Source organism: Trachemys scripta, chromosome 2, assembly GCF_013100865.1.
Source record: "Trachemys scripta elegans isolate TJP31775 chromosome 2, CAS_Tse_1.0, whole genome shotgun sequence".
NCBI classification, from domain to species: Eukaryota; Metazoa; Chordata; order Testudines; family Emydidae; genus Trachemys; species Trachemys scripta.
This window is the reverse complement of record NC_048299.1, coordinates 37,852,529-37,864,947: the sequence shown is the minus strand read 5'-3', so window position 1 is coordinate 37,864,947 and position 12,419 is coordinate 37,852,529. Positions and strand designations below refer to the sequence as shown.

General features: G+C 38.0%; 1 protein-coding gene across 4 annotated transcripts in view; it reads right to left on the bottom strand.

Annotated features, from left to right (window-relative positions):
* The window catches only part of NSUN6 (NOP2/Sun RNA methyltransferase 6), a 37,755-nt gene that overhangs the window by 23,014 nt on the left and 2,322 nt on the right, over window positions 1-12,419 (bottom strand). For 3 of the 4 annotated variants that reach the window (XM_034760319.1, XM_034760321.1, XM_034760320.1), the window contains exons 2-6: window positions 11,606-11,705; window positions 10,420-10,575; window positions 8,228-8,307; window positions 6,802-6,911; window positions 3,836-3,989 (exon numbers count right to left, since the gene is read on the bottom strand). In XM_034760319.1, coding sequence (XP_034616210.1) covers window positions 3,836-3,989; window positions 6,802-6,911; window positions 8,228-8,307; window positions 10,420-10,575; window positions 11,606-11,680 — 575 coding nt within the window. In that variant the 5' untranslated portion in view covers window positions 11,681-11,705. Of the gene's footprint in view, window positions 1-3,835; window positions 3,990-6,114; window positions 6,158-6,801; window positions 6,912-8,227; window positions 8,308-10,419; window positions 10,576-11,605; window positions 11,706-12,419 lie in introns of those variants that run through there. The other variant, XM_034760322.1, reaches the window with a different exon arrangement.

The window sequence follows — 12,419 nt, the reverse complement described above, 5'->3', positions numbered from 1 at the left end:
TGAGAAGTCATTTAGTAGAGTCCCCTGAGCTGAGGCAGAACCAAGTACTGTATACCTAGACAATGTTTGTCTAATCCAGAGTTTCTCAAACTGGGGTCTGCGAACCCCTGGGGGTCCATGAGGGTACTCCAGGGGTCTATGGGCCCCGTTGATCAACTCAACTCCTCCCCCTCCCTCCCAGTGCCTCCTGCATGCCAGGAAACAGCTGTTCAGCAGCATGCAGGAGATGCTGGAAGAGAAAGGGAGAAGCAGGGATGGGGCGCACTCAGGGCAGGGGGCGGAATCATGTCCAGGGCCGCTGGCCCTACTGATCAACTTCTCCCCCTCCCTCCCAGTGCCTCCTTCACACCAGGGAACAGCTGTTCAGCGGGGTGCAGGAGGCGCTGGGAGGGAGGAAGAGGAGCGGGGACGGGGCGCACTCAGGGGAGAGGGAGAAAGAGGCAGGAAAGAGGAGGGGCAGGGGTACAGCAGGGGCAGAAAGAGATGGGGAGGGACTCTGGGGGAAGGGTGGGGCCTGAGGCTGAGCGGGGATCTTGGGGTCCACAAAAAATTTTAAATCAAAATGGGGGTCCTCGGGTTGCTAAAAAGTTTGAGAACCACTGGTCTAACCTGTTCTTAAAAACCAACAATCATGGTAATTCCACAATCTCCCTTAGTATTCTATACCAGTACTTACCTATCTTTATAGTTAGAAACTTTCCCCTAATATCTAACCTAAATCTCCCTTGCTGCAAATTAAGCCATACTTCTTGCCCTACCTTCAATGGACACAGAGGACATCTGATCACAATCCTCTTTATAGAACCCCTTAACATATCTGAAGACTTATCAGCTCCCACCTCAGTTGTCTTTTCTCAAGACTAAACACACCCAATTTTTTTAAAATCTTTCCTCATAGATCAGGTTTTCTAACCCTTTGATCATTTTCATTGCTCTTTTCTGGACTCTTTCCAGTTTGTTCATACTGGACACAATACTTCAATTGAGGCCTTACCAGAGCCATATAGAGAACAATTAACTTCTGTTTCTTAGATATGACACTCCTGTTAATACACCCCAGAATTATATTAGCTTTCTTTGCAACTGCATCACATTGTTGGCTCATATTCAATTTGTGATCTACTATAACCCTCAGATATCCTTCTGAGCAGTACTACCGCCTAACTAGTTATTCCCCATTTTGTAGTTATTCATTTGATTTTTTCCTTCTGAAGGCAATACTTTGCACTTCTTTATTGAATTTCCTCTTGTTGATTTTCAGACCAATTCTCTAATTTGCCCTGATCATTTTGAATTCTAATCCTGTTCTCCGAAGTGCTATGGACCAATCCCAGCTGCAAATTTTATAATACCCTCCACTCCAACTCATTAATAAAAATACTGAATAGTATGAGTACCAGGCCAAGGACAGACCCCTGTGGGACCCCATTAGATATGTACTTTCAATTTGACAACAAGCCATTGATAACTACTCTTTGAGTACAGTTTTTCCGAACAGTTGTTCACCCACTTTATAGTAATTTCATCTAGACCACATTTCTCTAGGTCACTTATGAGAATGTCACGTAGGACAGTGTCAAAAAAATCAAGATATATCATGTCTACTATTTCTCCCATCCCTCTAGCCCTCTCAAAAAAGGGAAATTAGATTGGTTGGCAAGATTTTTTTCCCAACAAATCCAAATTGGTTATTACTTATAACTCTCAGAGTAACAGCCGTGTTAGTCTGTATCCGCAAAAAGAAGAACAGGAGTACTTGTGGCACCTTAGAGACTAACAAATTTATTAGAGCATAAGCTTTCGTGGAAGCGGGCTGTAGTCCACGAAAGCTTATGCTCTAATAAATTTGTTAGTCTCTAAGGTGCCACAAGTACTCCTGTTCTTCTTTTTACTTATAACTCTATTATCCTCTAGCTGTTTACAAATTGATTAATATTATGTTCTAGTATCTTTCCAAATATCAAAGTTATACCGACTATTCTATAATGCCCCAAGTCATCTTTGTTCCTCTTCTGAAAGCAGGCAAACAGTACCTTTCTCCTGTCCTCTGAAACATCGCCCCTCCTCCAACTGTTCTCAAAGATGATCACTAATTGTTCTGAGATTACTTCAGCTAGTACTGGGTGAATTTCATCAAGACTAACTTATCTAAATATTCTTTAACCTATTCTTTCTTTATTCTAGAGTGTGTTCTGTCTCCCTGGTTGTTAATATTGTGTTAAGCATCTGGTCACAACTAACTATTTTAGACAAAACAAGCAAAATAGACGCTAAACACCTCAACCTTCTTAATGTTGTCCATTACTAGCTCTCCTTTGCTAAATAGAGGACCTATTTGTTCCTTCATCTTTCTCTTGTTGCTAATATATTTATAGAACCTCTTTTTATTGCCTTTTATGTCCTTTGTTAGGTGTAACTCATTTTGTGCCTTAGCCTTTATGATTTTTGTCCCCACATGCTTGTGCTATTATTTCATATTCCCCCTTAGCAATTTGTCCATTTCCACTTTTTGTAGGATTCCTTTTTGATTTTCAAGTCATTAAAGAGCTGATGCAGCCATATGAACCTCTTTTCTTCTATATTTCCTTTTCATTGGGACAGTTTGCTGTTGTGTCTTTAATATTGTGTCTTTAAGAAACTGCCTGCTCTCCCGGACTGTTTTGCCTTAGATTTGCTTTGCATGGGACCTTACCTACTAGTTTTCCGACTTTGCTAAAGTCTGCTTTTTTTAAACTAATTGTCCTTATTCTGTGGCTCTCACTCACTTCCTTTCCTAAGAATCAGGAAGCCTATCACATCATGATCACTTTCACCTAAGTTGCCTTTCACCTTCACAACTAATACTCCGTTTGTCAAAATCAATGACAATCAATCTAAAATGACAGTACTCCTGCTTACTTACCCACCATCTAAAACACAATGTTTTGCCATATTACTTTTCCAAAGGATATCTGGGTAGTAAAAGTCCTCATTAATACCAGATCTTGTTTTTTGGATCTTTCTGTTGTTTGTTCTAGAAATACCTCATCCACCTCCTCCCCCTGATTTGTTGGACTGTTTTCCCCCTCTTTTATCTTCACTTAGAAACTTCCCACTGGCCTGCCTTTAACCTCCTTTTGGACCTCAGAACAAGTGGGTACATTCTGGATGGGTACAATGCAATGCGTCCTCCCTTCCCCCGCCAGCCTGTCTTTCCTGAACAAGTTATACTCTTTTTTTCCCCAATATTCCAGTCATGAGATTTATCCCACCAATTCTCTTTTGCTTGTGTATTAAGACTTCCAGTTTTTCCTGTTTATTCCCCATAGCTCTTGCATTTGTGTAGTCATCTAAGATGTGCAGACTTCCCCACTGTTTTCCCTCTTATTACTCTTATGACCCTATTGTAATTTGCCATTCCCCCCCATCCCTCCTAACTTTCAGCCCTCTGTTAAGGTCACCTTCTTTTATACCTAACCTGAAGCCTTTTGTCACCTGCCCCTTTGGAATCTAGATTACAGCCCTCTTTACTAGGGTGGTGAGTCAGTGTTCCAAGATGCTCTTTCTCTTCTTCATCAGGTGGAGGAAGTGCATGCTGCACCCTTTCAAGGGGTCATAGAGCAGCTGTTGTAATGTACACTCCTGTTAAGCCCAGAAGGAATTTTTACAGAGTCAGCCAAAATTCTTCCCAAAGCTCCCACTGCCTTAATGTCCCTTCTCACATGCCTCCAATGTAGCATCTCATACACATAAAGGCAGATTGTGGCTTTGAATTACAGAATATGTCTAAATTCCTACCTTTTTTTAATAAATAAATGCAGTTTCTTAATCCTCATTGTAGTTACTACGGACTTACTTGAGTGAGCCATTTGAACTGAAGATTTCACTGCGACTCAATTCAGAAATCCCATTTCCAATAAAAACTTTGGTTCCCAGAAATTCTTTGGCTCCTCTTTTACACTTTCCTTCAATATCCGAGTATACAGAGACCACATCTCCAGCTTTCATACCTAGGGAAAGAAAGATTTTTTTAAAATGGATTATTTGGCAAGAGAACAGTGCCCAACTCATCTGGGACTTCTGATGGGCCATGTACTTCAACCCCTTGCATCACAGCAATATTGATTTAGGGTCAAGACGAGCTTTGAGTATCTCCAGTGTTGGCTAGTCCACAAAGTCACCTGGCAGTTTTCCCATTGCCTAATTATTTTCTGCACATAAAATATAACAGAGAAGCCAGCTCTATGTAAAGGACTTAGTTGAGCAAGGTACTTAAGCATGTGCCTAATCATAAGAATACAAGTAGTCCCACTGTCTTCAATATCTTGCTGCACTGTTGCCTAGAAGAGCTTGAAGAACATTTTGGTTTCTGGTACAAGAGATTCTGTTAAGCCTGCTTGGAGTAAAGCAGTAAGAAAGCATGGTCCACATGTGGACTTGCTGAGCTCTGCCTCTACTTGTAAAAGCTTCATTCTGAGAGCAACTATTATTCAAACCACGCTTAGAGATTTCTCCCTACATGCTTTTCTAGGATCTCTTTATTGAAGGGCCTGGCTGGTTGTACTAGAGGAAAACTACAGAGGCAAAACTAAGCTTTTGAACTGGGAATGAATGTGGCAGTTTAAAGCTCCTCAAAAGAGTTAGAGTTTGTGTTTCAGAGATCTTTCCTATGACCAAGGGGCTAGATTAAATGTGCCCGAGGGAAAGGATCATTTTATTAGACACATGCTTTTAGAACTTTTCAAAACTGTATTATATTTGTGATCAATTCTTGTAGCCAGAAATAAATTCTACACTAGATAATTTTCTTCTTGGGATATCTACAATACCCAAAACACTGACACTCCATGTTGCTATCATCTACCTAGTATTTGTAAAATTTGCAGATATTTAACTTTACCTCCCATCAAATTATTTGTCCATCCTCACTTGTAAAGCCAAAAGATTTTTCCCCTTGTTGTCTATCTCTTTAGAATACAGCAGCAATCTGTCAAATTTTTAGTTATAACTTGTAATAATTGTGTTTTCTCTCCATTCAGGCAGCTATATTGGTTAACCCAAAGCTTAAAATTAAGATTTGTCAAAGTAAGCTTAAAGACCTTCGATCACTGATTTCTTCTTATCTGCTTAACTTGATCAATGATTAAGAGGCCCATTTATGCACTACCATTCATGTCTTGTTATACCATCTGTGTTGAGTGCAATTTCTAGATACAGGGCTTTATTGTACCTGACTTCAGGCTGACAGCATACTCTCCTACTTCATTTTCCTATCTGCAATTCCTCTAAAATATTTTTAAAGTCCTATTGAAGTATGTTTCCCTTTTACTTGATGCTGTTTGCTAATGTACGCAATATGATAAATCACTTGCTCACCCAGTAAGTATTTTGCATATTTATGAGTAGAACTGTACAAAATGAAAGCTGTTTCAACAATAGTTGAAGCAACTTACTTGGTTTCTCATAAATGCCTAGATTCAGGAAAACATACATATTAAGTCAGGGGTTCTCAAACTGGGGGTCGGGACCCCTCAGGGGGTCACGAGGTTATTATACGGAAGGTCGTGAGCTGTCAGCCTCCACCCCAAACCCTGCTTTGCCTCCAGCGTTTATAATGGTGTTAAATATATAAAAAAGTGTTTTTAAGTTAGAAGGGGCGTCACACTCAGAGGCTTGCTATGTGAAAGAGTCACCAGTAAAAAAAGTTTGAGAGCCACTGTATTAATTCAATGGGACTTCAGCTCATACTTAAAGTTAAGCATGAGTTTAAGTACTTTTCTGAATAGGACTAAATTTAAGCACATGTATAAGTGCTTTTTTTTATTCAGGGCCAAAATTTGCTTTCATCTAGATCAGCAGTTCTCAAACTTTAGCAACCCGAAGACCCCCACTTTGATTTAAAATTTTTTGTGGACCCCAAAGCCCCTCCCCTCTCAGGCCCCACTCCCACTCCACCCCTTCCCCCAAGGCCCCACCCTACCCCTCCTCTTCCCCGCTCCTCCCCCTCCCTCCCAGTGCCTCCTGCACTACACTGAACAGCTGTTCCCCAATGTGCAGGAGGTGCTGGGAGAGTGGGGGAGGAATTGAGGGAGGGAGGGAGGGAGGGGGAGGAGTTGATCAGCGGGGCCCCCGGACCTCCTGGAGTACCCTCGTGGACACCAGTTTGTGAAACGCTGATCTAGATGGAAAAAAAAGAGCTGTGGTTAACACAGCCATAGTCACTACCACTATAATAACAAAGTGAATCATCCACAATTACATTATAAAAGTTAGTTTGACCTTTAAATAATAAATAGCACAAATTGTTTCAATATGAAGCTGAAAACTAAGCACTGTTCAAGAGCATATGTAAAAGACTATTTTCTAGCTCACTGGCACTGGAAGAGAGAGACACAAGACAGTACTGAGGGTAAATATTGACTTTAATAGCAACTACTGTAGCTTATTAGAAAATCTACAAAATTAACCTCTCTGGTATACACCAAAATGGCTTAACTTTTCAGTTTTGTCAGGTTATGGATCACTTGAAAACATCTGATGTTTGTAAAAAACCCTTTTTCAAGTCAAAAGAAGAAGAATGTAAAAATATCAAAGACAGACAATCCTGCTGTTAAGAAACTGAAGTCTCTAAAAAGGAGAGAGAACTCAAAGCAGCACAGAAGAGGAGAGGTAGCACTCACCATTTTGGTATATGTATTGTGCAAGAAAAATCATGCAAGTTTTACAAACAAAACCAAAGTAAAACAGATACTAGATGTCAACTGGAATGCATGGTCGTTTCCCGCCTCTAAATCCTATTGGAATATATTAACTAACTCTTACATTTTGAAGCAGATATGATTCCTGGAACAAAGACATGCGCTCCTCGTAGCACTGAATTCCCACACTGGGCTCCAACAATGACTTCAGATGATTGCTTTTGTAGATCCTTCCTGAGGATACAAAGTGTAATTTCATTACAAAAACCTGCTGATATCAGTCTATTTCAGGAGAAAAAAAAGTCAGTTCATACATGCTGTTTGAGAAAGGGTGGTGGAGAAATATGCACCTACTGCATATCAAACTTACAAGATGTAGTTCAGTCCTGAAAAAAGTAAAGAATAAAACCAAGTGACAGTCCTTGGAAAAATGCAGATTCAGCCCCAAAACTGCTACTGCCAAAAATCTGATACCAATATACAAAATCAAGTTGTTAACAAGTGTGAAAATCATTCTTCTCCACTTTCTCTGCCAGTAACAACTTAATGTTCAAGCAGGATACTCAAAAAGTGACCTTTTAAATTTAATAACTGCCATAAATCTTTATTACAACAAACATTTTAACAGGATGCAGGGAATTTTGCTAATAGCAACTGTGTGCAGATTGGTAATAAGGAAGGTAATGACTCAGACTTGTAAAGGACAAGTACAAATAGTGGACTATTTAGAGATTGGTACTTCAAAGAAGGATTTAAGGTCCGTGCAGGACAACAAATAATGAAGTACTGTCCCACACTGTAAAAGAGAAATAGCAAATACCATAATGTGCAGTTTATACACACTAGTATTGTTTATGACCCCTATAGTTTACAAGCCCACTTGACATAGTCTTGGTAAACTCAAAATTGACAATTGTGTGTAATTTTGAAGCCTCATTATAAGAAAGATCATTTAGATTATCCTTCTAACTGTAAACTCAAATTAAGCAATAGAAAAATTCAAAGAGGGCAAACAATGAGGGAACTCTAAAGTTGTCTAAATGAAAACTAGAAAAAAAACCAGCTTAAGTGTGAATAGTAAGGAGATAAATGTAACTCTGGAATTCCTGTTCAACATTATCATTTATGCCACCTTCCCTAAATACACTCATGTGAGTCTTGTACATACAAGTTTTCTAACAAAGGAATACTGTGTACTACTGCAAGATCCTATACTTTGGAGCCCTGCCAAACAGTCCCTAGCTCTTCAGCAGAGATAATCTACCTCCTCCTAACATACTCTGCCACAGGGCAATTGCTGTAGGGAAAACTAATATGAAGTCCATTATCATAAATGGAGAAAGAAGATTATGGTCTTTTAAAATATAACAAAATTCTGGGGGAGTTTGAAAGATCAAAAATTGATGTTATCTAGGACAAGACTGCATATTTTGACTTTATAAACACTTGCAACTTTTTAATGGTGTCTAAGTTATCAAAAATGGTTAATGTAAAACCTATCGTGAAACTCAGTAACACAAATTAGTTGTTAAAGTCTTAAAATTACAAACCTGGGTCCAATGACAGGAATGAGTAAGATGTCCTGGAGTTGTGGGTGCTGAAGAACTGGCACACTAAGACCTTTAAATTGCTGTTGAATTTTAAAAAAAATAAAAACATTAACAATGCTTTAAAAAGTACTTTATTGTTCTTGGAATTAATTTATTTTTCAGTTCACACTTTATACCTGTGAATGGTAGAACAGTCTTTTAAGTGATGAGAAGCTGAGAAATCCTACATTATAAAATGCTGTATATTATAAATACTCAAGCTAAAACACAGAGATAAATTAGTACATTCAGAAATGCCAAGACCACAATAGGAGTCATTGACAGGATTCATTACAGAGCACAGGAGTGAATCCTGAACATTCATATGCTCCTGGAGCCTATTTTTTCTGGAACTAGAAGTCTGGGCCATGCTACAAACAGCCAGACACACTATCACTAATAACAGCCAAAGAAAGGCTCAAATTAGATGAAGACTTGCTCAATGTATTCATGTGGAGATCTTTCCTATTTGACATCTCAGATGATGCTCATTTTGATGGCTCATTTCAACTGAGAGGGATGTGAGAAGCTGTGGTTGAGTGTTAGGGACCTGATTTCATATTAATTTGAAAAGGCTCTAAACTGAGTTGCCATTTTAAAACTGTTCCTAGACTTTCATAAGCGGTGTCTTTTCACACATCCCAATAACTGGAAATCAGTGCGCATCTTATAAAGAGGTATTTTCTCCTTTAAATTGTATGCTTTGTGATGTTATTAAAACAGGCATTAATGTTATAGCTTTTTTTTTGGAGTATACTTCGAATTAAAACTGTTTATCATCATGGAAAAGCTAGCTGTATTTCTGTTTTTAGCAAAGAATTTTCCCTTAAAGCAAAATATTTGACTAAAATACCAGTTCCAGATTCCTAGAATGAGTTGTATGATAAAACAAGCATAACTCATTACCCTCCTAGGAAATAGTTAGAGTAGCGTCAACTGCTTTCGCATTACAGAAACGTCTTGGCTCCTATCATGCAGTTGCTGTCTGTAAACCCACAAATATCAATATTTTATTTATTGACGAACCAGATCTTCTCAGAAAGACTGAAGAGATATGGTAGGATTTCTAAACAATTTATTTTCGGACCTTCTGGCTTACAATTAATTATCTCTGTCAGATAAAGACAGTCATGAAATAAATAGAACAAAAAAAATCCAAAAATTTACTAAACATCAAAGCATTTTCTAACAAGTTACACCAGCAGGGGGGAATCGCTCAAATTATTTGAATACTTGGTTTCGTTCAATTTCACACACTTTTTAAATAAGACAATGCAACATCAGTTCATTTTTCTGTCACCTTTTATTAAAAGCAAGCTCTATACTTGTTGCATATATCTTCTCGGACTACCAGTTTCTATTTCTGTTGTCTTGTCTAGATTGCAGTGCCTTCCTTCTACATTTGTAAAGCATTTAGCACAAAGGGGCCCAAATCCTAATTAGGGGCTACAGGTGCTACTATAATACAAATAATCCACGAGTATAATATGATCCTTATTTATAGATTTTAAATTTCTGAAGGAATGTGCACGTTTTGAAAATGAAAAGGGAGAAATTATGTTTCTCTGAATCAATTGCTGGTATTTTTTTATTAGACCTTATCTACAATTAAACTCAAGTTCTTTAGAACTTTGCAAAAAAAAAAAAAAAAAAAAAAAGTGTCTTTTCTCCTGTTGTTGAAAGCACCTTTGTTCTAGGGTACTATGGGTATTTTTAACTTCCTTTGATGTATCAGATATTGACTAGTATTGGACTTAACTGACAGACAGGGGCGGCTCTAGCTTTTTTGCCACCCCAAGCATGGCAGGCAGAATTCGTGGGACTGGCGGACCTCCTGCAGGCAAGTCGTCGAAGGCTGCCTGACTGCCGCCCTCGCAGGGACCGGCAGGGTGTCCCCCGCAGCTTGCCGCCCCAGGCACGCGCTTGGAGCGCTGGTGCCTGGAGCTGCCGCTGCTCACAGACTCTACCTATGTTTCCATGTGACTCTGAAAATGCTAACAGGATTTTAATCCCAGCACCAAACTGAAAGTAGACATATCCACCAAGTTTAGGAATTGTTTCCATTATTTGAAAAAAGGCATTTGCAATCAGCTACAAAACCAGAAATCATGTAGCTATCTTTAGTGATAACCAGGAAACAAAACTGCACAAACCTTGTGGATCTCTTCAAACAGCAGATTTTTCACTTGTTTCACTGAAGCCAAGTGAGTGTTAACTCTAACAGTTGTGAAAGCTGGAGGATGAGATAGACGATTTAACAGAGATTCATATTTCCTCTCTGCTTCCAGAGTGCCTAAAGCACTTATGAGCTAAAAGAAAAAAAGATATATATTAACAATAAACGGCTTCATGCAGTAGTCCTTGTTGTACTCAAAGTTTAAATCAACTATTACTTTGTATACGTCATGTAATAGACACTCAGATGCATGTGCAGCTCCCACTGACTTCAGTGAGAATCACATACGCATACTTGAGGGCAGAGTCTGGCTGCTGAAAAGACCAGTCTATTTATTGAACAAGAGTATTCTAAACAATCTGATATTGGAACAGGCATCAGAATTAATCTTCATTGATTTGATATTGCTCTATTAAGTGGTATGCCTAGCTTGCTGTACAAAGCAAACAGGTATACAGAGACAAAAAAGGCAGACTACAACTCAAAGTTGTGATGAGTTTGTGTGATGGATGAAGAAGGCTTGAAATTTTTTTTTTTTTTTTTTTTTTTTTTTTTTACAGTAGAAATTCAGGTAGTTTGTTTACTCTGTGGGAAGTGGTGGGTGTTTGTTTTTTTCCTTTTTGATGGGGGGATGGTGGTAGTGATGATTGATCTTGGAAGACTTTAAAGAAGACTAGAATTAGTAGATTGTGATACCTCAATATGAGTTTTCTTGGAACTTTTTAACTAAACATTTATTAACAGTATATTCAGTTTATTAAAAATCCCAAAAATTTTAAAAACAAAATTTCTTCTTATATCTATATTCATACTTTTAGAAATCACACATTAGACTAGTCCTTGTAACTTCTAGATGGAATTAACAATCCTAGGCCCCAATCCTTCAATGAGCAGTGTACAGTCAGACTCCTGAATCCACACAGGACCATTGAAGTCAATGATGCTCTGCATGGAGGTCATTACAGGATCAGAACCCTTTGCTGAAAAGATCTCTCTAACTCTAAATACTAAAGATATACTTTTATTGTGCGAGGCATTTATCAGTAACTTTATACAAAAAATAAAGTTAAAAGATTGTAAATGTCTGCATAGTTCAGCATTCAACCAGTGAAAGGCAAATTTGTTTACACAGGCTGACTGGTTGAGTAATCTTTATCACATACCTCCTTATTTCTAAACACGTTCCCAAGGTATTCTTCAACTTCTCGTTGCAGTAATATTTTTGAAAAAAAAGACATTTTCCTTTATAGTGCAATAGCCTTCCTGGTAAACAACAACAATAAACGCATTAATGTTTTCTTTATTAGAGATATGTAATTTGCATAATTCATAATTAAATACCCAAATGAAAAGGGCTGCAAAAATTCAGGATGTGTTGTGTATGATAGTTATTCAACAGTACCATAAGAAAATATATGGGACATTCTGAGGCACATAATTAGGTGTGTCATGACATTATCTCCTCCAGGTGTCTCACCAATGTGAATATTTCATCAAAACAATAAGAAATTTTTTCAAAACACTGATTTTTTTTTTTTTAAGTATTACGGCTCACAGTAAAGTGAATGGACTTGCATAACTTACTAAAACCCAATGCAACTTTTTACAAGATGTATCCCTAAGTTATGAGTTACGGTGGTGTTTGTACTGGCTAGATGATGCAGTTCTACTTTTATTCAGAATTGTAAACATAGCTCAGGACATACCTACAGTGCAACTATTAATTGTATTTTAACATGTGCTAATTAACTATTAGAAATTGCATTTTACACAAAGAATTAATTCTAACCATCTGATTATTCCATTAATAAATTGCTTGCCACCATAAAGGGACCAATGATAATAAAAAAACCAACATCACATTCATGTAAATTGTTTTATCACAACTATAAAGATACTTTATTTTGTGGGGAGGACTGTACACAGTGAATGGTTTTAAGATACAATTGTGTGATCTTTCGTTCTTTCTGAATAAAG